We start from the raw sequence: 23,251 nt of genomic DNA, 5'->3' as shown, positions 1-23,251 counted from the left end.
TCTAACGTCTCCAATGAAACCTCACCGAGTTCTTGGTAAACGCCTGCAGCCGGTCTGAGGACCGACCGGGGACTCGGGCAGATTAATGGGATCCTAAGTGGCACACGATGCAATTTATAGATCCAACATGCAAGATGTGATGACCCAATTTCTGTCCATTATTAAAAACTGCAACATCTCTCTCTGCCACTGCTAACCTATTTATGTCATCCAGTTTCCATGGCGACTGTGCCATAGATAAAATCTAAAGCGCGCGCGCGCACACACACACGCACGCACACACACACACACACACACACACACACACACACACACACACACACACACACACACACACACACACACACACACACACACACACACACACACAGGCGCAACATCAACTTTTCCCCAGCAGAGAGGGAGGAGACGCGACGTTACTGCCTCACACTCATCAAACGCACTTTAACAAAGGAGAGTCAGGATTGCTCATTACATCATCATCTGCACGGATTCTCAAACGGGAAGTTACTCTGGGCTCCTTCTATTTTTATAAATAGAAAAAGTGAGAAAAGCAGATGGTCACAAGTTCCAGTGTTACTGAAGGGCATCCACGTAAACCACATATACTCCGTGTCTGCAGGTCACCGATGCTTCTGCAGCCAAATACTAACCATGAATGCTTTGTCAGAATCACTGTTACATATTCTTTGATCAAATATTTATATCAGATCAGTATGGCCTATGTTAGCCTGGAATATATTCAGGCAAAGTGCTTGGCTTGTGTTAATATTTAGAAATGTTGGCTTCCTCTTTGGCACTGAAACAGGAGTATCGAAAAGATTTGAAGGATGACTCATCTCTTCACGTACAAGATCCAGAGCAGGAAACACATGAAACAAGCTGTGATAAATGCTCGCAGCTTCAGACTCCATCGACTCCCGGTGAACTTCTATCATAGAATTTTTCCACCGGTCATTCTGCTGTCATTCACTTTCTGTGGTTGGTTTTATGGTGGTCCCTTTGAAAATGATTCCATAACTGATTAGATATTAGACCTCAAAAAGCAGTGCGGTCGATCAGTGATGTCACAGCAGACTGTTGTTTGGATACAGAGAAGGAAAAACTGTCACGTATAAAAAGTCACAGAAATCTCAGATTCGTAATCTGATTTGACACGCAGGGATTTCTAGAAATACACAGTCGTGTTAACTGTGGAGATGCTACGAATTCAACCTCATATAAAACAGGTTTTTCAGAGCAATGCATGCTTTGTCAGATTTGTAATCTTTGATCACGTAGTTCCAGATTTAATTCAACATTTGAGCAGGTTTATACTTTACTGAGACAAAGTTCTTGTAGAGCTTTTGGTGTTTCGACAACATTTAACACACACACACGCACGCACGCACGCACGCACGCACGCACACACGCACACACACACACACACACACACACACACACACACACACACACACTACCTGGCGGGAGAAAGAAGATGACATCATTTCTGCACAATGAAATGACTCATTTTTCTCTGTTTAAAATTCAAACAGAAGGTAAAAAAAAATAAAAGAAGTCTTTGTCAGCAGAATGTTCAGAGTTTAAAGATGACAGTCTGAGCTGTTTAATACATTTAGGTGTCACAGTCAGGGTCACCATCACAGTCAGGGCCACTATCAGTCAGGGTCACAATCACAGTCAGGGTCACAATCAGTCAGGGTCACCATCACAGTCAGGGTCACCATCTGTCAGGGTCACTATCAGTCAGGGTCGTCATGGATATGAACCTGTTTGTGTATCTGATAAATCAGCTGTTCAGAGATCGATGCAGAAAGTCGATGCAGCCTTGAAGAAGGATTCTCTCTGATCCAGGCCATCGACACACTGAACATATTTGTTTCTTTGTCTGTGGAGGAGCAGCTCCATGACGATGACTAGATGTTCAGCACCACCCGCTGGCTGAACAGAGGCACTGCAGCATGTTTACACTCTTCCTTTGTTGTGCTCTCTGAGGGAGAGGGTGGAGTAGACAGTATGTCAGTATCAAAGAATGTCTTTAACCTATTTAATTACATTTAATGGAAATCAGTAATAAAAGGAAATCGGTCACACGACCCACAGAAATCTGAGTTGCCTTCAAGTTAAACTAAACCTGATTTTAGAAGCCAGAATCAGTGAATGTTTGGTTGATTTATTTAAAGTCACAAACTTGGCTGAGTCTTTTGTCAATGAAGGAGTAAACACACGCAAAACTTAGTTTGTTATAAATTCTAAAAGTTATTGTGGAACATCAGGCATCAGTTGTGTAAAAGCAATGTTGGATGAGTGTAGGAACGTGGAAAACCAAAGAGAAGGGGTAGATGAAGCCACACCCACTTCTCAGGTGCAGCTGATTCACCTGAGACCCTCCAACCCACAGCACACAAGACTGTGGAAACTGTTAATAAATCACTGTTGCTTTTTTTTTTAAATTTAATTTTTTTTTTTTTACTCCAAACAAATAAAAGGAAACTCCAGAAAGCACCAATATCTTATTTAAGAATCATTCTGAGTCGGTCCAAGGAGATGCAACACAGAATAAAAAGAAGCACACAGAACAAAAAGGGAAACTGTTCAGCTTGACTACCAACCACAGGAAACTTGGACTCAGTAGAGAACACATCCTGCACACTGATGAAAACAAGCTGTTGCTACTGCTGCTGCAGCAACACAACTGACTGACAACCAGTGAATGCTCCTCTGGGCTTTTATACTCGGCACCTGGTGGGATATTAGATTCAGGTGCAGCCAATCAGCTGAGAGGAGGAGGTACCTGGACAGACAAACAGACAGACAGACACACACACACACACACACACACACACACACACACACGCTGAAACAGATCCACTGAGATGAAACCAGACGAGTGAGATGATCCCATTTAAAGCATCTTTAAATTCAACAGTTTATTGCTCGAAACAACACGAGCTGCAATCTTTGACTCTTTTCCCCGGTTTTAAAGTTGGACTGTTATTTTTAGGGGCTTGTTTTATTTGTCGTGAGCGTAAATAAGTCCCAGTCATATATGTAAATACATCTAAACGAGTAAATTACATTACAGAACGGTTCAGAAGGTCACACCTGAGGCCTTTTCTGTTGTTCAGTTCATCACTTCTTATTCAACTTTTAATATTTGATCGATTGTATATATGTTTTAATATATTTTAACATTTAAGTCACAAAAATAAAGCCTGTTTCCCAACATACAATTTTTTTTTTCCAGTTTCAGCACATCAATGCAGAACTGGGAGCATAAAACGACCCTCAGAGAAACCGACACGCTTCCTACTCATCATGTCCTTTTGCTTTCTTTAACGGGATTATGTACCGTGACTGTAAATCACACATCCTGTATGACAGTCTCTCACATGCATCACTCACTGCAGGTGTCCTCCAGTTCTCCTCGGTTCCTCGAGCTCACCACATCATCAGGTCAGAATTTCATCTATCCAACAGCCTCCTCGGCCGTTCTGACCTCATGTCGACAGGCTGAACAAACAGGGTGACCATGGCAACATTACAGCTGCCTATGAACTGACTTACTCTGGATGTTCTGACCCACAATCCTCTGCAGAGGAAGATGCTTCACATCGACTGAGCCCCCAAGAGAGATGGTGTTGCTGAGGCTCCGCCCACTAATCAAGGTTAATTTTTATGATGTAGTAGTGTGTCCCAAGTTGTACACGTACTACATGTGACAGTACGTACTTTGGAAGGTTTGCTGCAGTACGTACTGAACGTCAAAAATAAGCAGTACGTGATTCAGAGCGCAGCGGTGGTTTGGTTACCGTGACGACCCGTCAGATCTGTTTCCACCTGGTGTCAACGCGTGATCCTGACAAGTGTTTGGATTTGCTACGTCTTCGCTCACTATTTTTTTGTGTCGTAGAGTTTATTTTAAATCTACACGACAAAGTGAAGACACATTAAGATATTTTTGCATGTTTATTAAAACTAAAAAAGTGAAATGCTTCACTTCATTTGGGACGCACTGTTTTTTTTTTGTTTTTTTTTAACAAGTCAACGAAGCTTCATGCAACCCATCTGAGATCAGATCGAACTGTGGGTACAATCAAGATGCTTCATATGAAGGTGCAAACAAAAGGTTTCGGAGTTGCAACCAAAAAGTTCAGTTTCATAAGCAAAATACTGAATTCTGACCAAAACTAACAAAACTGAGCAAATGTGTTTGCAATGCAAATAATTTTATTCCCAGTTCATATATTTTTTTTACTTACAAACTTGATTTTTGATTGCAGTGCAAGAAATTTGCTCTCAAAACTTTTTTTTTTTCCCTGCATAATAAATACACAAAAATACCTTCATACTTTACGACCAGAAAGAGCTGTGGAGCTGATGTCAGCATCTGGATCCGGATCACCTGTTAATAACCAGGTGGAAACGGGGCATCAGTGTTGTTTTACAGGTACATTAGTCCGCTGTGCTTTCTTTGGTTCATGCTGCATATTTGTCCCTCCACAAATACGCATTAAATATATATATATATATGTCCCATTTGTAAGTAGGATGAAAGTCATTATCTTCTTTTAATTTGAAAAGTCAGTCATGAGCGTCATGCATGTGACACAACAGTCATACAGCTTGTCACCATTCAGTTTATTTCATAATGCCTTGCTCACTGTTATATACTGTACCTCCTATTCCTGTAACCGAGGAAACATTTCTAAACAGGGCGGTGTGTGTGTGTGTGTGTGTTTGTGTGTGTGTGTGAGAGAGAAAGTATTCAAAGTAAAACTTTTCTTCCACTTCTAAAAACAGAATTGCTTCAATGAGAAATTACATTTCTACATGACCAGAATAAACAAAGAGATTGTGCAAAAATACTTGTTGGACATGAGACAGCAATGTGACACCGTGATCAGCTGACTGCAACACATCCTCCTCCCAGCTCTCCAGAAACACTTTCATTCATGTCGAGTACATTAAAAATATCTTTTTTTTGTTTTTTTGCGTTTTAGCTTTTGTCCCCACTAAACGTCACATAAAACAAGCACTTAAAATGCAGGCAATGTCTAAGGCAACATGTGAACTAAAAACCAACTAGATAATGTAGGGGGCGCTGCAGCAGGCTCCTCTAGTCTGTCTCTCCCCAGATCAAATGTGGCCTAATGCAAGGATGACACAGGCGCTATCGTACACAGTGAACTACTGAATAGAAAAGATAAAAACACAGACACGCAAAAACAATACTGAAGTCAAATAAAAAGGGAAGCGGCGGCTGCTTGTGTTTGCTCTGGAAGTGGTTTGGAAAAGCTGGAGGAGCCGATCAGTAACACAAAGCTGGAGATGGTCTCCCGCCGGGGCGTCGGACCGGGGGTTCGAAAGGGGGTTTAGAGATTCAAATCGCATATTTAAAGGGGGGGATAGGGGGCGGGTGTGTTTTGCACACACACACACACACACACACACATCCTCGTAACTTTTCAGGACTCTGCTTTCATCTCTGCCGCCCTCGGTTTTCACATTCTGAGTGTGACGGCGCGACCGTCAGAGCAAACACAGCGCAGAGACCCTGAGAGCAGACAAGACACACACACACACACACACACACACACACACACACACACACACACACACACACACACACACACACACACACACACACACACACACACACACACACACACACACACACACACACACACACACACACACGACCGCCGGGCCTGCCGTCACTCAAAGAGGACGCCGCCCGTCCCGGTCCGTCCTGCAGCGCGGCGCCCGGTTTCGGGCTCGTCAGGACGGGGGGAGTGGAGGGGGGGTGATTGTTTGGTCTGCTGTCACAGAAGAAGCTGTGAACATGTGCAAATGTCTGTACAGAGGACAGAGGACTTCCTGCTGGGTCTACAGTGCAGCATGCAGGACACAGTAGAGTGCAGGTCTCTTTACAGAGGGAACAGAGTGAGTGTGTGTGTGTGTGTGTGTGTGTGGGGAGAGGGGCGGGGTAGTGTTATAGTGTCGGGTGGGGGTGGGGGCAGTTCATGTGTCTCATCATGTCTCATCAGGACGTGCCCTGTCTCTTCTGTTGCTGCACTCGGATCAGCTCCAGCTGCTTCTTGCACTTCTGGTAGTACGTGGACAGACTCTTGTTCTCCTCCAGCAGTTTCTTGTGCTCCTGAACCAGACGGGACGTGTTCTGCTGGTCCTTCTCGTCTTGGTCCAGTTCAGCGATGAGCTCCTTCCTGCACAGACAGGAAGTGAGGACACGTTTAACATCCTGGTTCCGGTCGCTGTGTTTACAGACGGGGACTGAATCCAGTGAAACCCTCTGCAGACACGTCTCACTTACTTCCTCTGGATCAGCAGCGCGATCTCCGTTTGTACTTTCAGGTATTCTTGGGCCATCTTGCAGTGTTGCTCAAACACAGCCATGGACTCTTTGGAGTTGGGACAGGGAGCGAGGGGCTGCAAACCAACACACATAATGACCTTAACGGAGTTCGTGAGTCATGATGGAGGTGATACAGTCTAGAGGGAAGAGGTGAGCTGTCTGCAGGTCGCTGAGCCAAAACCGAAAGTATAACTGGAGAGCTTTTAATTTGAAACAAGTGCTTTTAATCTGAAATGGATAGAGGAAGTCGTGGCATTGGGCCCAGCAGTGGTGACGTCTGTTCGCTGGGACTTTTATCGCTCAGTCGGAGACGGTTTATAGAGGCGGACCCTGTTTTCCACTGTTGAACCGGCGGAGGCTTTTATTGTGAAGCAGCTCCAGGAAATGCTGAATATTTGCATGCGAGTAAAAACCAGTTATTTTGGGCAATTTTGTTAGTGGCTGCAGGCTCGAGGTGACGTCACCACTTCGCCTTCTGCTGACGTTAAATAATGACAGTTATCATACGTTACATCTGTAATAAAACGTGACAGCAGAGTGTGATCTTTTAGTTTTGAAGGTCAGATGTGAGGGAACTAAGTTCCCTGTAAACAAACAGGCGTCACGCAGAGTTTGTGTACCTGCAGCTGGTGATCCAGTGTGAGATAAGCCATGGGAATGGAGTTGTCTGAGCCGTTGGTGTCTGAGAGGAGAGCAGAAGGAGACGTGAAGCGTTGCTACAGGTGTGTGAGGGAGACTTTCTCTTTCTCATCAACATCTGTCCTGACTTATTACACACACGCACACACACACGATAGAACGTTCCCCTTTCAGGTGCAGCTGTGACCTTCTCATCCACAGCGCTGTAAGACTTGGGTCTGGGTACCTGAGGGGTCGTCGGGGGAGAAGTACCCTCTGCTGCTGGTCTTATCTGCCGGCATCATCCTGACGCTGGGACTGGAGGAGCGGCTGCTGCTTCTGCTCCCCTGAAACACCACACAAAACTCCGTCAGTCCTCTGGGACGTCCACAGAGCTGCTGGACGTCAGACCGGGAATGTGTGACCTGAACCAGCGTCGGGATGCTCAACTCTCCCTATGAAGTCTGAACTTTGGCCCTGTGGACCTGTATTTGCACTACATTGTACTTATACATATATATATTTATACTGCAGTCAAGCATCACTGTGGTTGTTGTCTGTTTTGTTACATATTTATACTTTTCTTGTTTTATCTTTTATTTTTGCACACCGTGCACAGCAGTATTTTTGTACAAAGTATTTCTGAGGAACTGTAAATGAACTTTTACAGTTCATTTACAGTCCCCCGAGGACGTCTCCTGCTTCACACAGAATGCATGATTGAGAGACGACATCAGTGACATCCAGGCTCCAGAGGAGGAAAAGGTCGATGGGAGCATGTCAAAGCAGAAATAAACCTGACAGGGTTCTGCTGGAGTTCAACTTTTCGTTTAAAACATTGTCGATTCTTCTTTGTTTAGTAGATATTAAGCCAAAACTATGAAAATCAACTAATCTCCATTAGATTACAAAAAAACAATTGAAGTTAGATCTTCTGTATTTGAATTGTGTGTCGTGACTTTGATCACCCAGCTGAGACTCCACAGACCCTCCGCCGCTCACTTCCCGTGTCCGACTCGTCTCACCTGACTGGACTCGGTGCCGACGCCCGGCAGATCCTGAACGGACCGCCGTCTCTGAGACTCGCACGTGGCTGTGGAGAGGACGGAGGGACAGACAGGAGAGACAAGAGTGAGATCCGGTGGAGGAGGAAGAAGGAGTTTGATTTGGGAGTTTGCTTGTGGCGTGAGTGGAAATCCAGATTTACAGAAGCCTCTACGTCCTGGACGCTCAACGCGTGCCATGGACTGATTGAACCCAACACTGATAACGCACAACAAACATGCACACACACACACACACACACACACACACACACACACACACACACACACACACACACACACACACACACACACACACACACATCTATGTACATCAGCTGCCGGGCCGCTCACAGGACTGGCGGGCACCAACTTCCTGGTTTGGGTTAGTGTGACCCGAACCGAAACCAGAAAGTTGAGACGAGGCCTGTGGGACGTGACGGGTCCCTCATCCATCTGCTGCTCACGTCGACGCCATTGTCGACGGTCTGAAGGCTGCAGTCGGAACATATTAACCAGCTTCTTGGCTTTAGGAAAACAGGAAGTGGAGGCTTTACAGTCAAGTCCAGTTACAGCCCGGCGGTTTGTTTTTATAGATTGAATGAGGGCGAACACGAAGTGCAGCCGAAGGAGCTGATGTCGACAAAACGCGCGTAGTGAATGGCAGCTTTTAAGATTTGAGCTCACGATAACTCCACCTCGAATTTTCAAAGTGAGGTACGAGGCGCGATCAAGTTTGGAGACCGTTCAAGTAAGTATTGTGCATAGAGCGGTGTGTGTGTGTGTGTGTGTGTGTGTGAGGGGAGGGGGGGGGGGTGTGGGGCAGAAAGAAGTCACAGCAAGTAAAGGGGAGGGGTGCGGGGGGAGAGGAGAGGGGGGTGTCTTTATTAGAAAGAACGCTCACTGCAGCAGTGTGTCAATCTAGATTTCATCCGAACACAAAGTGAAAGCTGCTACGTGGGAAATATCAGATTTCACCATTAGTGAAGCCTGTTTTTACCGTAATGAGTTTTCAATTTGACGGTGCATCGTTTTCAACCTACAGCGTGGGACTGTTCAACTACGGCCCAATAATAAATATAAAAAAAATAAAAACAATCAGTCAAATTACCACAACCGAGCTTCGCAAAGCAAGCAAGAGGGAGACGTCGTGCTTATTCTGGTTACCGTCGTTTTAAAAACAGGTGACCTGGAGTCGATCAGGCTGGTGGTTTCACAGCTCTCACGTTTTAAAAATGAGGCAACACACGCACACACACAGGCTTGCGCGCGCACACACACACACACACACACACACACACACACACACACACACACACACACACACACACACACACACACACACACGTGTATGTGTACACACCAGCACAGACTCCTAAAGTCGGTGACTCGACCGGCCAACGAATGATGGAGCAGATGATTATGTATAAATTGATGAATCCACTTGTACTTTGACAACGTTTTGACATAATGTCCCTTTATTAAGTTGGAAATTGTTGGTCATCTACAGACTGGCCATCAATCCTCGTGTATTTGAACTGCTCAACGTTTGTGAACTTTCTATTTTTAGATTCTTTTCTTGATATTCTTCATATGGTTAAATGAGTTGATTATATGCATTTGTGTTTGTCTGACAGCTAAAAGCTGGATTCCACCAGACACGACTCAGCAGAAAAATTAAACCGTCTGTGCGGACTCCCGATTATAAAGCACCTCACTGCATCAAGATCTACCCCACCACCCCCCTTCATCTTTCAAGTAGGACGAGAAATGCGTTTTCCTCTAACTGCTAACTGGCACTGACAGAAACAGCAGACACAAAATATTAATAACGAAGCAGCTCCACAAATATTTGATTCATGTCATTCATAAATGACCTTAACTGTATTAACGTTATACATTCGGGGAAACATTTCCACAGAAAATGTTGAATTCTTTGACTTTTCACTGACAAAAAGCAAAAATTAAAAAAACAAAACCATGAAAATAACGTGCTAAAAAACAAATACATGAAAAATACTAGATTTTGATGAGATGTTCCAGGACTTGGCCCCCCCCAAAAAAGATCAAATCCACTGACTTTCTCTGTCTCGAAAAGAGTTTTTAAATTTCCCTGATGTTACCCTGCGAGACGCATACAAATAATAAATGAAATCAGAAAGTAAACAGGATATCCAGGATATCCAGACGGTGGGGGACAAAACAAAACATCGAGCGAAGCCTGGTGGAATCCATGAAACAGCTTTTCTATTAATTCTACTTTCACAAAGACTATCTATTTAATTTATTAAATATAAAGAAATGTACACGCTGAAAATTTGCAACACAGCAAACCGTTCCACTGCTCGTCATGGCCAGCAGAGATTCACGTGTCAGGTATGCACCTGCACTGATGTGTGTTTTACCTTCAACATCTTTAATCACCGGGTTAAATGAACTTCTTGTTTAATGTGTCTCACTCAGTTTCTAAATCAAAGTCTTTCCCGACATGCAGAGCTGTTCCTGTTTCCTTTCATCCGCATCTCTGCTTGTAATAACAGCTCTGACCCTCAGGGAATGAATCAACATTACTTTTTCAAAGTTAATGGATGGAAAGTAGATGGGAGAGAGGGGACAACAATTAGCCATGCTTTCTCTGTCCTCCGTGCATGAAAGACACAGAGGACAGGGAGGTTAAAGTGCGCTGATTAAATCCTGATACCCGTGATCTGCTGCAGCCAAGCCAGGGAGAGGACAGAGAGGGGCGGGGCCATGAGTTAGGGAAGTTATCTCATCTGCTGTTATTTCCTGTTAGGTGGTAGAAAGGAAAATGAACTAGATTATAAATAATGGGTCAACAAGGTGACAACAGATGAGAAAGCTTCTGTGTTAACTCATGTTCTCCTCTTATAATCTATAAAAATCACAAAACATGAGACGACTCTCGTGTGTGCTACTCCAGGACCTCCTGCTGTTTCATCCAGGGTTCCCACTTGGGAGTCAAATGGCAAATTTCCTGACTTTTCCGTGACTTTCTGACTAAAAAGCTGAAACTCAAATGACTTATAATAAACAGAAAAACATGCTGCTGTTGTGCCGAGCCGAAAAGATACGGACACATTTCTGATAAAAAAAAAAAACAGGCCGACATATGAATATTAAATTCCCTGAGATTCCCTGACCGGTGGGAACCCTGTACATCCTATTTAAAACACAGAGCCAAATTAATAACATCCTGCTGAGGAGCGTCATATGGAGTAACACACAGGAGAGACACCTGGGGAGGACAGCGGGTCAGCCGAGCCAGCTCCACCCGGTCACCAGGCGGCCCGGGGGTCCGGTGATACCTGTGACGACGATCTTGGGGACATCCAGAATGGTTCCGAATGATGCGGTTTTACGGTGGCCTCGTTTAAACTGGGGGCGTGCTGCGAAAACACACATACACACATACAGCTGCGTACACAACAAGCATGCAGACTGAGACACAACTGGGGCGGGGGGCGGGGGGGACACAGCTGGACTGCACATGTGGCTGACACACATGCAGAGCATACGGTGTACGTGCAAGGGACACATGCAGCCCATCCCCCCCAGGAGCTGTACTGCATGTAAGGCCGGCAGCCACTGAGCTGCATGTCTCGCTAGAAAGTTCAACCAGGCAGTCTGAGGACAGAGGGAGTTAACGACGGATCACAGGAACAGAAAGTATGTAAAAAAAAACAAAAACAAAAAAAATCTCCAATTAAACAAAAAACAAAAACAAAAACAAATATCCTAAGATCCTGCCGATACGCCTGAGCAGCTGGTCTTCCTGCTCTGCTGTGTTCCCGTGTTGCCGTGTACCATCTGGTCTTACCTGCAGGGGTAAACGCCATCTTGGGCTCCAGCTCCGACAGGTCGGCACTCATCCTTTTGCTGTCAGAAGATGGCAGGCACTGCGTTCGTGCCGGCAGACTCTCCACGCTGCCCCCTCGGGACAGAGGCAGAGTCCTCAACGGGTCACACTGAAGAAAAAAAACAAAAAACAACGGCAATGAGGGTCATGGAGAGACCGTTAACGAGTCAATAAGTGTGTTCACACGAGTATCCTGGCAATTGTCAGGTTTTTAAAGCATCCGGTGTGTTTATATCGTATTCAGATTTCTAAACGCTGCTTTCGTACAACATACTGAGAGCAGCAGACCTCACGAGTCGTCGCCGTGGTTACGGGGGTCAGTGAATCTGGCGAAACCAAAGTCAACTCAAACAGACGCTCGAAGCTGATTTTGAGTAGAACAGCAGCATTTCCGTGTGTTTTGTTGGGAAATTCTCCTGAATCAACAACAACAATCGCTGTAACGACGCGTCAGGAACTCTTTTACCTTTGGCTTGAAATGAGGTGCAAACTGAGGAGTGATCTTGATGGTGTCGTTGCTCCCTTGAGAGTCACTATGCTCCATGTTGGCGTCACTCCTGTTGCTTGTGCTGGTGCCGGTGTAGTCCACATACGAACCTGATCACGAGATCACAAGACAGGAGACGGGTTTTTATAAACTTCAGACATGTTTTCCACTTTGTTCTCCTCCCTGCTCCAAATGGAGCCTCAGCCCAAGCGGACGGCCGCCCACCTCTGAGCCTGGTTCTGTTTCAGGTTTTATCCCGTTCACAGGGAGTTTAGTATTTTTGCGTGTTGATAATCAGTCACTCTACGATGAACGTCCTGTTTGAGGTTTAAAGATGGCGGCTGTACGGTACCTGTACTGGTGGCAGAGTTGCTCTGTCCCTCATCTGAATACTGGTATGGATATTGCAGGGGTTCATCAGATCCCGGGAAGTACTGCGGAAATAAATCAAATGAATGAATTAACAACCTGAGCTCAACGTAGTGATAATACACAGAATCAAGCTACTAAATGGAGTTCAGGAGAGTCTGTTGGCACCTGCTGGACAGAAAGTGATCTGAAAATGACATTAGTGGTTGGCTTGAATGGGTTTGTTGGGAGGATCCTGTTTCCACCTGGCATTGAAATGCTTCCTGGCTGATCAGATAAGAAACGGGCAGCTTTAAGTCCAGCCGGTGTTTCCCCTCCAGCGGGTTGTGGCAGCGGGGATGAAGCGTGTGTGTGTGCAAACAAAAAAATAGGGTTTTGTTTTTACAGCTGGGAGGTTTCTACTAATGTGACACACATCAGACCCGAAGCTGTTTCACCCACTCAGTTCATTTATCCACAGCAGCTGAGACGCGCTGGAACAATTCATAAATCTGACACGAGCCAATCAGGTCCTCACGTTTCAGACTGAACATTAGGTTTACAAACTTTTCAGACATTCACAAATGTGAAATACTTCATATATTTGTGACAGACGGAGCATTAAAACGAGTGAATAAAGACGTCTGATCTGTTAAATGTCTGCTGCTGAAACTTCTCGTGTATCTGCTCTCGTGGTTATTTACTTGTAGACTTCCGTAGCGTAAAACGTGTGCATACAGAGCGGGGAAGTGAGATCTGAAGTGGTGACGCGAGGCTCATCGGAGCTGCATGAAATGCCAGGCGGGATCTTGTGATCCAATCTCACCAGGAGGCATGTCGATGGCCTCGCTGTGAGAGGACAGATTACCTTCATGAGGTGGGTCATGATCTTCACTATCTCCTCCATGGAAGGCCGCTGAGACGGGTCTTTAGACCAGCAGCGAGTCATCAGGCTCTCAATGGGTTTCGGCAAATTCTTGATTAAAGGTGGCCTCGTGCCTGAATGGAAAAAAAAAAGAGAAATGAATGAGTTTCTCATGCACAATCAAAAGTGAAATATACCAAACTTATTATTGTCCCATGAGCATTCTCCTCCATCCATCTGTGGATCGGAGTAAACTGCAGGGAGGCAACACGTCTTTTAGCACTCCTCCTCTGCCAGACGCTTTTACTTTGACAGTCTGAGCGAGCACGTCGGAGGGCTCACAGCAGCCGACAGCTGGACACACTCTCTGCACGCGCACGCACGCACGCACGCACGCACGCACGCACACACACACACACACACACACACACACACACACACACACACACACACACACACACACACACACACACACACACACACACACACACACACAGTGACTCACCGTTGTGCACAGCCCACATGATGCGAAAAGCCGGTCCTCCAATTTCATCAAAGGGCTTCCTGCGAGTGATCACCTCCCACAGAATGATCCCCCAGCTGAACACATCACACTTCTCGCTGTAATTGCTCCCTGAAAGTACAGAGGAAACCACGGCAACACTTAGGTCCTTTTCAAACAGGAAAAAAAAAGAAAAAAGAAAAAAAAGAATCAGTCTGACATCGCTGACTGACTGATGAAGGGAACTCTCTGTGGCACATTTGAGATGAGAGCGAGGGACGAACACGGAAAAAGCACAGCAGTTTTTTTTTAATCTCTGCCTTCAGAGGGGAGGAGGAGGAAAAATAAAGCAGCACTTTTAACAGAGGAGCAGCGCTGGTGTTTCTTAATCACCGCGCCTGTCATGGCAGAATTAAAGTGCACATTACACACCTATTTTAAAGTGGCTGTGCGGAGGTGCTCCAATAACATTTCCCACTGATGGAAATTAGCTGCAGAGTTCATTCAGAGGGCAAACCTGTGATGTTTAATTGTACTGGAGTCTCTCTCACTTCCCAGCACCAGATCCTGGTCTTCAGCTTGTCTTAAATTTCACATTTTATGTCTTTTGTTAATAAATGTAACCTTTCTTTTTGCATCTAACTCAGTCCCTTTTTATGTTGCTGCTTTCCAGCTAGTCATAACACTCGCCTGAAGAAACTAAGTAATGACTCAACATTAATCTATCTGAACTCCTGACCCCCACACTAAGAACATGTTTTATCTAAGCAGCAGCCATCAGTGACTTCATCATTGGTTTGTTAACATTATGAAGCCTCCAGTTCAGATTCTGTCCGTCACCATCTTCGCTAGTTCGGAGCGGTTTGGAGCAGGAAGTGACCATATTTGGACGAGCTGGAGGAGGAGCCAGCGGTGGATCTGACCGATCTAATTGGAAACCTGACGATACTACGTCCCGCCCACCGATAGCTGTAACCTGACTGCACCACAGGCCTGTCAATCAAACAGACACACCCCCCAAAACAGGTCTTTTTGAATCTTGTTTTCTAATGAATGAGGGATTATTTTCAGATGGACCTCCAGAAAACTAATAAGAAGGAGTGACTTTAGCTAACAACACTGAGATAACTGATGGACACATTTGATTGACTTTGGATTTGATGAGAGAAGTTGAATGGGAGTCTATGGAGCCGGAGGCTTTTTGGAGCCGACCTCTAGTGGCACTCGGTGGTATTGCAGCTGAAGACACTTCTGCATGTGGTTTCATCATGTGAAGATACATCAGACTGCCGGCTGTATGAGAACACAAATTCTACACTGCAGTTTCCCCAAGAAAACAAAGCCACAAGCATCACTCCATCTTTTTCTATTTCCTCAGCGTACTCTGGTGACTGCCACCAATAAAGCAGAAGAGTAAAGTAGCTGATGATGAATCAAGAAATAATGCATCCATGTGGAGAGAACTAAGCTAAAATAAGGGTGAAAGGTGACAAAGCAAAAGTTTAGTGCAAGAAACAGTCCATATAAACAGGTGAACCGGTTTGTAGTGATTCTGTTATAGAAATAAGCATCAGTGTGTTTTAGTTCAAAAGCAACAGATGCAAAGATCTTCAAACAGCTAGAATACCACTCATACTTGCCTTCAAATACCTCTGGAGCCATCCAGGCTGCACTTCCTTTGTTGTTGGTCATGTGAGTCTGAATGTCACATGCTGTTCCAAAGTCACATATCTTCAGTACGGTGCCACCTGCCACTAGAAGCAGACTGAAACAACCAGGGCAAAAAAACAAAACACAAAACAACCATGAAACCAACAGGAACTCAAACTTCATTATCAATAAAACAATGAAAGGCTTTCAGATCTGCTCGTGTTTGACTTATGTCACCTTTGTCTTGAGTTTGTTTGAGACTGACAACATAGAAAGCTAAACGATAAACTCTAAAGCACAGGAATGAAATAAATTCCTGTCCAACAATGGAGAGTTGTTAAGTCTGTCACAGCGTGACTGTGAGATTCCTAGAAACACCACAACGCTCCTCTAGGAAACAGAGCAGCTGTTCATTCCCACCGAATCCTGCCAGGGGTTTCTCTCCACTACACCAATGTTAACTACTTCAGAGATCACAACATCCCTCGCTGACGCTTTGTGATTTAAGATTGTGGACGACAATCTAGACGAAAGAACACTTTTCATATCAGTTTCTGAGCCTGTGAGGAAGGACTTTATCATTCTGAGATTATAACAACCTTCCTTCCCAGTAATCCCCCATGAACTACTTGCATGTACGTTCTTTGCCATTGTTGTAATGCCGTGATCTCACTGAAACTAATGGAGGAGGTGTGTTGGTCTGAAAAACTGTGTTGATATAAACATCACAGAGAAATGGAAAGACTGACTTCTACCAGCCAATCACTACTCGCCAACAGTTTACTGCATAATGGCAGCAGGAGTGTTTTAGATAAGAGACACAAACAGGGGCTGGATAACAGTCTGGTCTGCCCGACGACAAGGGAAACGTTAAACACGTCATTAGTCCTGATCATCTTTAAAAGTTATCTAACATTTATATGTGGCAAGTAAATAAATAAATAAATGAAAATAATTGTAAAAAGTTATAGCAAACACAATGATGTTACTCTGACATCGGATTTGCATTTTGCCAGATGATTCAGGTTCAACTCTTGAGTTTTCAGGGTTGTAAAACGTATTCACTTCTTACTGTTAACTTATGGTGCACATCTAACCTTCTCCGGAACAAGTTATGATCAAGATGACAGATCAAAATGTATAAAATGACCACCTAATGACCGTATAATTCTCTGGGAATGTGGCATCACCAACCCCAGAAGATCCCGCAGAGCTCGGAGCGCCTTTCAGGAGTGAAAGAGCGTTCAGAGACCGGCAGACCTATTTTAGCACCACCTGACAGTTTGGTGTGTTTTTGGACTGTAATTAGCTCACAAGCTAATAAGATACATGTTTAATTTGTGTCAGTGAGCACTAATGCGACCAAACACAAACACACACACACACACACACACACACACACACACACACACACACACACACACACACACACACACACACACACACACACAGACAACCAGCTAACTAACATTACAGCTACATACATTACATACATGGAAAATATTTAAACTTTAAACATGCAAACTAAATCCCCTGATATTACAGGACTTGGCCAGAGGACTGTACCTGTCTGGACTAAGAGTTAGTCACAGGTTCCCTAACCTGTGGGAACCCTGATTTAAGCAATTAAGCAAATGTAATTTGAGTCAGATGTCCTCGTGGCCTCAGGGTCAGTGATATTATGAGACCATGATATCTAAAAAAAAAAAAAAAAAAAAAATTCCCTCGGGGATTAATAAAGTAAATACCTACCTACCTACCTAAGACTTACACATTTTTTTCTGCCAGCTGTCCTTCCTTAAGTTGGCCGTTTATTTGCTTTTAGCCCTGATTATATATTTAACTTCTTTGTATAGGTTTTACTATTAGTTTGGTCTTTGTTGGTAAAATATGGACTTGTCGATGTTTGTGATTGGTCAGTAGCTGCTCTTTTTATGTGCATGCACTCACCGCTGGATTGAGCGAGATGATGACCACCTTATTCAGATTTAGTTAAGCCACATAACAAAGAAATATCCTGGATATGTTGAACCTGCTTCATAGCTCAGGGCCCTGATCAGTCCTGTCAGGATGCAGGTTGTTCCATAAAGTGTGTTGTGATGCTGTGCTGAGAAACCTGTGCACGTCTGCCTGATAGCATCAGAATTACAACAGTATAAAAGTAGTTTGAAAGAAGAGGCGCTCTGCTGACTGAAGCAGTGCAACAGGAAACAGGACTGTGTGAGGTGAGGAGGAGCATACTTGGGTGGCTTGAGGTCCCTGTGAATGAGAGCCTTTGGTTTCATGCCATGGAGATAGGCCACACCCTGGGAGCACTGAAAGCACCAGCTCATGGCATGGGAAGCAGTGTAATAGGGGAGGGGCTCTGCACCATGCAGCACTGTGGACAAGAGAACACAGTCACAAACACCAGCACAGAAAACCTCAGAGGAACCGAGCAGAGACGGGCCCTGTGGTGGACACACACACACACACACACACACACACACACACACACACACACACACACACACACACACACACACACACACACACACACACACACACACACACACACACACACACACACACACACAGAGAGAGAGACACACACACACACACACACACACACACACACACACACACACACACACACACACACACACACACACACACACACACACACACACACACACACACACACACACACACACACGGCGGACTGTCTTCTTCCTATAGCTTCTTTAACAAGTTCATTACTACGTCTTAAGCTTACAATCAGCTTTCAACAGAGTGACATCAGAGTTGTGGTACTGCCGTGTAGCTCCCAGGAGAAACTTGAGAAGATTCAGTAACTACAGAGAGTTTGTGTGAAGTGTGAAGAACGGCATAGTTCACTTTTTGTTCAAGTAAAACTCTCTAATTGGAACCAGATGGGAATAAATGCCAACCTCTGATGTTTTGGGAAAACTGATGCGCATTAAAAAATGACATATAAATGAAATTAAAACTCCAGTTTATTACATCTGGGGTCTTATTTATTAACTATAATCATAATAATAATAATAATAATAACCCAGATTACAAAATCTGGGACAGTTAAATTTTTCCAAAGGACTTGCTGAGATTATAGCAGCATTGCCAGGGCTTTCTGTACCGTTATAACACCAAAGAGGTTTTTCAGCCACTATAGCTTCACTACTGGCTTTGCTTCACCAATGTTTGGTGGTCATTATTTTTCTGGCAGACAGTGCATTTTACATAAACATCGCATACATATTAAATGCATGTTTTGTATTCAAATAACTGCCTCCCACAGCGCCTACACCTTCCAGAAACCCACCTGACTCTGACATGGAGGGAAACACGAGCTGTCAGACAGGCAGGTTGAAAACAAGCCAACAGCTCGGCCACTTCATTTGATGGTAAACAAACCACGATTTGACCACCAACCCTCATGTTGTGCAGAAAAACTGTGCGCAAGCAACTATGAATGATTGACAGGTCAAAGCTGAAGTGGGAAGTCTGTTTAAAATGAACAGTTTGACGGATAATGTTGAAGTTCTCCTGCGTCTTAAATAAACTGGAGCTTGAAAGGTTTTCTCTTCCTTTACAAATTTAGGTGCTGCTTTTTCACTGCACCTCAGCTGAATGAATTCAAATAAAAAAATAAAACCCCTTGTCTGAACGCGTAGGTTCTATTTGGGGTCGAGGGAGACACACCTGTGGTTCAGGTATGGTGGCTGATGTTCTTCAGTCTGTCTAAACTCACTCAGTATTATGATGTGAGGAACTTTTCTTTGATGGACACTTTTAAGATGTATTCCCTGTGATGTCTTATTAAGTTTATAGAGACTTTGCTGTTGTAAACATTACCGTCATATTCAAAAATATAGACGGATTAAATCCTGTTCTGAACTTTTACAAAATATATTTTCTAAGAAAAAAAACAAAACAACAAAACTATTGATAAAGAGCTGGATTAATAAGAGCAAGAATATAATAAAGTTGTATTTGTGCCCATCCCTACAGCCGGCTGCTGAAACCCTGGTATGTTACATTCATACCTCCCAGCTCCATTTGAACATCTGCTGCAGGGAGAAACACGGCAGTACCGCATGTCACTGTGCAAAGATGAGTTCGGGGAATCAAGACACGTGGCTGGACATGCAAACAGTGGGAGGGTTGACTCAACGGGGCTGCTTCTCATGTCTGTGCAGGGCTGTGCTCATTTCAACACCAACACAGTGGAACAAATGTAAATCAGCAGCACTGCTCTACATCATGTCGACTCACCGTTGTACAAGGATCCACCTTCGGCATATTCCATCACGAGACACACCTGAGAGGCAAAGAAGGCCACGAAAAACTCATCAAAACCACGCGGACGTAAAGACGATAGGAGCGTGACATCGTGCACGATGTGCAGTTCACTCACCGGACTGTTGCAGGAGCCGTACAGCTTCACGATGTTGGGGTGATTCACGCGGGAGAGCTGTCGGAGCTGCAGGCAAACCACAGAACAAAGGTTAAAAGTCTGGCACTCGGGTAAGAGGTTGAACATCTTCCTCAACAACACGAAAGCCCAGTTTTATTCAGATAAAACGTGCAGACATGGTTGAACCTGTCGGTACCCTTCTACGATAAAACAACAAAACAACAACACACTTTTCTCTGAAATAGATTGAAACACTATTTGTGCATCCACCTTTGCTTTTTCCATTATTTATTTTCAATTATAATCTTACTTTGTCTTTGAGTCAACAATATTCTAAATAAAACAAAATGAAAATGCCGTGACCGGAGTGGACCTAATATTTTGTTGCAACACCTTCAGAGACAATCACAGCAAACAAGTGATCTCTGGAGTTCCTGGTGAGACTTCTGCAGCCGTCAGCTTCGTCGGCTCGTCCTCAGCAAACTGCTCCGGCTGTCTCAGGTTTGAAAAGGTTGCTCGCTTCAGACTGCATGTTTCAGCTTTTTTGTGCACATTGCATTTGTTCAAAAGTTTAGATTTTTCACGTTTTCACATTTAAGTCCTCGTAGCTGTTCTTCCACGGAGATGCTGCGATCAAATACTGATGTACTTTAACCTCGGCGCTCACCTTGTATCTCGGGAGTTTTGTTTATTTCCTCTCCAGGGAGGTTGACTCGCCTCATGGACCCTCAAACTTCTTACTACTATTTGCAGCTGTAGTCACAGGAACACACAGCTGCTTGAATATGCTCTTACAGTCTTTACCTTTAACAAGCCTGTCTATGATTTTCTTTCTGATCTCGTCACATTTCTTTGATTTGCTTTTTTTTTTCCCCCTCCTGTTTGGTGTCATCATGTGTACCACAGTGAACAAGTGACCACTTCTCTATTTAAATACGACAACTGACAGATTTATTAAGATGGAAGACACGTGATGATAATTATAATTTAAAAAAAAGCAGTTAGTTTGAAAATGATCAAAGTTTTTATAATCTTTTCTGAGCGTACCAAGAAAACTTTCCAGCATCTTTGTATAAGAATTTATATCTTTTCACATTTTCAGTGTTTTAGGTACCAAAGGCGTGCAGGTATACGCGAGACAATTGCTTTCGGATTCACTACTAAACAGCACATAATTAATTCATTATTTCAATGAGCTCTTCAGGTTACCAACAAATGTATCCAAGTCTGTAGAGACTTGAAATCCTACAAATTAAACTGTGACATTAAATCTTAATTGATTTGATGTAGTTCAGGTAGAGAAACTCCAGTGAGGATGATAAACGGTACCTCAACGATGAAGGCTTTCCTCTCCGATTCGCTCTCGATGGTCTTGATCGCGACATCTTTTCCTTTCCATTTGGCTTTGCAGACAACCCCGAAGGCTCCCCGGCCCACCACCTGCAGACGGACGGGTAACAACGGAGTTACGACAAACAAGAGGGTGAAAATCTTCATGGGACCACATCATGGAAGTAAAAAAAACAACCAAAAAAAACTGTAAAAACACACCACCCACCTCCTCCACCTCAATGTCCTCATAGTTGATCTCTTCAAACGGATATCCAGGTGGTGTTTCAAGCATGTCGGCGGATGTTAGAGACATTACTGGCTGACGTCAGCTAGGAATCTACTGGAAAACAGAAACAACGTCAATATCAACGTGTAATTCATCAAGACGTCTAATCCTGTGCAACTAAAACACGTCAGTACTGCAGGACGTCACTAACTAACGTAATAAATACACCAGCTACTTCATAAACAGCAGCACGATGAGCTGCACGTCGTGTCGCGAGCTGTCACAACACAGAGCGGCTTCATGTTTGTCTTCTGTCAGTCAACCAGCCGGCTACATGCTTAGCTTAGCTTAGCGAGCAGATCTAGCTGTAGCTGTCAGAAAAACTGTCACACAAGTCGTGAGTGTTCATAGTGAGCTTTTTTGTTTGTTGCTTACATACAACCAAGTTACATGCGCTTAAATACTCGGTGTCGTCCGCCGTTTAACGTTGCCACATCATAACGGTGCTCGCTACGGCCTGCGGTGTGTTGACAAACCCGGCTAGCCCGGCTGCTAAGCGCTAGCTACGGGGACTTTTTTTTCAAGATTCACATCCAACCGTTCGCAGTTGACTTGTCACCAGCCCCCCGGCTCTGTAGACATGGGGATGGGCTCCACTACTCATGCACGGAAAGGCGAGGAATAACGTCCATGTTTGGAAACAGTGTTTTCTATTTCATAACTTTTTCTCAACCGGTCCAGCTGGCAGGAGTGCATTTTTATTCTCCATCAGGAAGTGTGTGCGCACTGGAATTCAGTCCCCGTGAACAGTGAGGAGGAAATGTGTTTCCAGCCTTTAAAAAAAAAAAAAAAAAAAAAAAAAAAAAAAGGCCCTTTTCCACATAAAAAGGAAATATTAATTTTTTCCAACGTTGTCAAACTACATTCTGTTAATGTCAATGCAACTTTAACTCAGTCAGGAAATTCTGGTTGCTCCCTTCATATGAAAATGTAAACTCTGGACAACTATTATTTTTGAATAGACTATTCATTTCTTTTCTGTTCCTATTTTTTTTTTTTTTTTTTTAAATTTCCTTTCTTTTCTTGTCACCATTTTGAATAAGGTTTATTTTTTTCAATCAGAACTTTTCACTGCACCTGTCAGACTTCTTAAATGGATGGAGTTTGCTCAGACAAGGCAAGGCAAGTTTATTTGTAGAGTACATTTCAACAAACAGTGATTAAAACATTAAGCAAGCTAAAAATAGGATAAAAGTTTGACAAGAGTTTGATCAATCTTTTATCTGAGAAAATTACATCACTTTCTATTCTAAAAAGGCTGATTAGTAAACTTAGAGTTAATACTTTGTCAAACTTATTTTAAGTATGTCCATTTCATCTTCAACTTCAACTTTTCCTAATTTTACTCAATAATGACAAACATTTTAATATAAAACCAGTGACCAACATATGCAATATGAATATTCTTATAGAATAAAGTAGCTGAATTAAAATAAGCTCTATCTCAAAG

The 23,251-nt window shown here is 43.9% G+C and overlaps 1 protein-coding gene across 3 annotated transcripts; it reads right to left on the bottom strand.

Annotated features, from left to right (window-relative positions):
- Nucleotides 1-4,622: 4,622 nt before the first annotated feature.
- Nucleotides 4,623-22,511, bottom strand: map3k7 (mitogen-activated protein kinase kinase kinase 7). 3 transcript variants are annotated; one of them, XM_069705839.1, is made up of 18 exons: nucleotides 22,340-22,511; nucleotides 21,742-21,855; nucleotides 21,513-21,623; nucleotides 20,184-20,249; nucleotides 20,042-20,087; nucleotides 18,008-18,146; nucleotides 15,753-15,881; nucleotides 14,120-14,244; nucleotides 13,618-13,748; nucleotides 12,754-12,835; nucleotides 12,381-12,511; nucleotides 11,876-12,023; nucleotides 11,364-11,444; nucleotides 8,020-8,087; nucleotides 7,242-7,341; nucleotides 6,997-7,058; nucleotides 6,335-6,450; nucleotides 4,623-6,227 (listed from the first exon to the last, which is right to left on the bottom strand). In XM_069705839.1, exons 2-18 carry the CDS (start codon nucleotides 21,826-21,828, stop codon nucleotides 6,047-6,049), a joined length of 1,803 nt encoding a protein of 600 aa, XP_069561940.1. In that variant the 5' UTR covers nucleotides 21,829-21,855; nucleotides 22,340-22,511; the 3' UTR covers nucleotides 4,623-6,046. The 3 variants fall into 3 exon arrangements, with proteins under 3 accessions (XP_069561940.1, XP_069561939.1, XP_069561941.1); XM_069705838.1 differs by having other exon boundaries at nucleotides 21,742-21,852; XM_069705840.1 differs by lacking the exon at nucleotides 11,364-11,444 and having other exon boundaries at nucleotides 21,742-21,852.
- Nucleotides 22,512-23,251: the final 740 nt, after the last annotated feature.

This window comes from Brachyistius frenatus, unplaced genomic scaffold (genome assembly GCF_029030835.1).
Source record: "Brachyistius frenatus isolate BFR_SWC_R1_liver_20210118 unplaced genomic scaffold, ASM2903083v1 Contig_59, whole genome shotgun sequence".
Lineage (NCBI taxonomy): Eukaryota > Metazoa > Chordata > Actinopteri > Embiotocidae > Brachyistius > Brachyistius frenatus.
The sequence above is the reverse complement of the archived record's forward strand: the minus strand, read 5'-3'. Positions and strand labels throughout refer to the sequence as shown.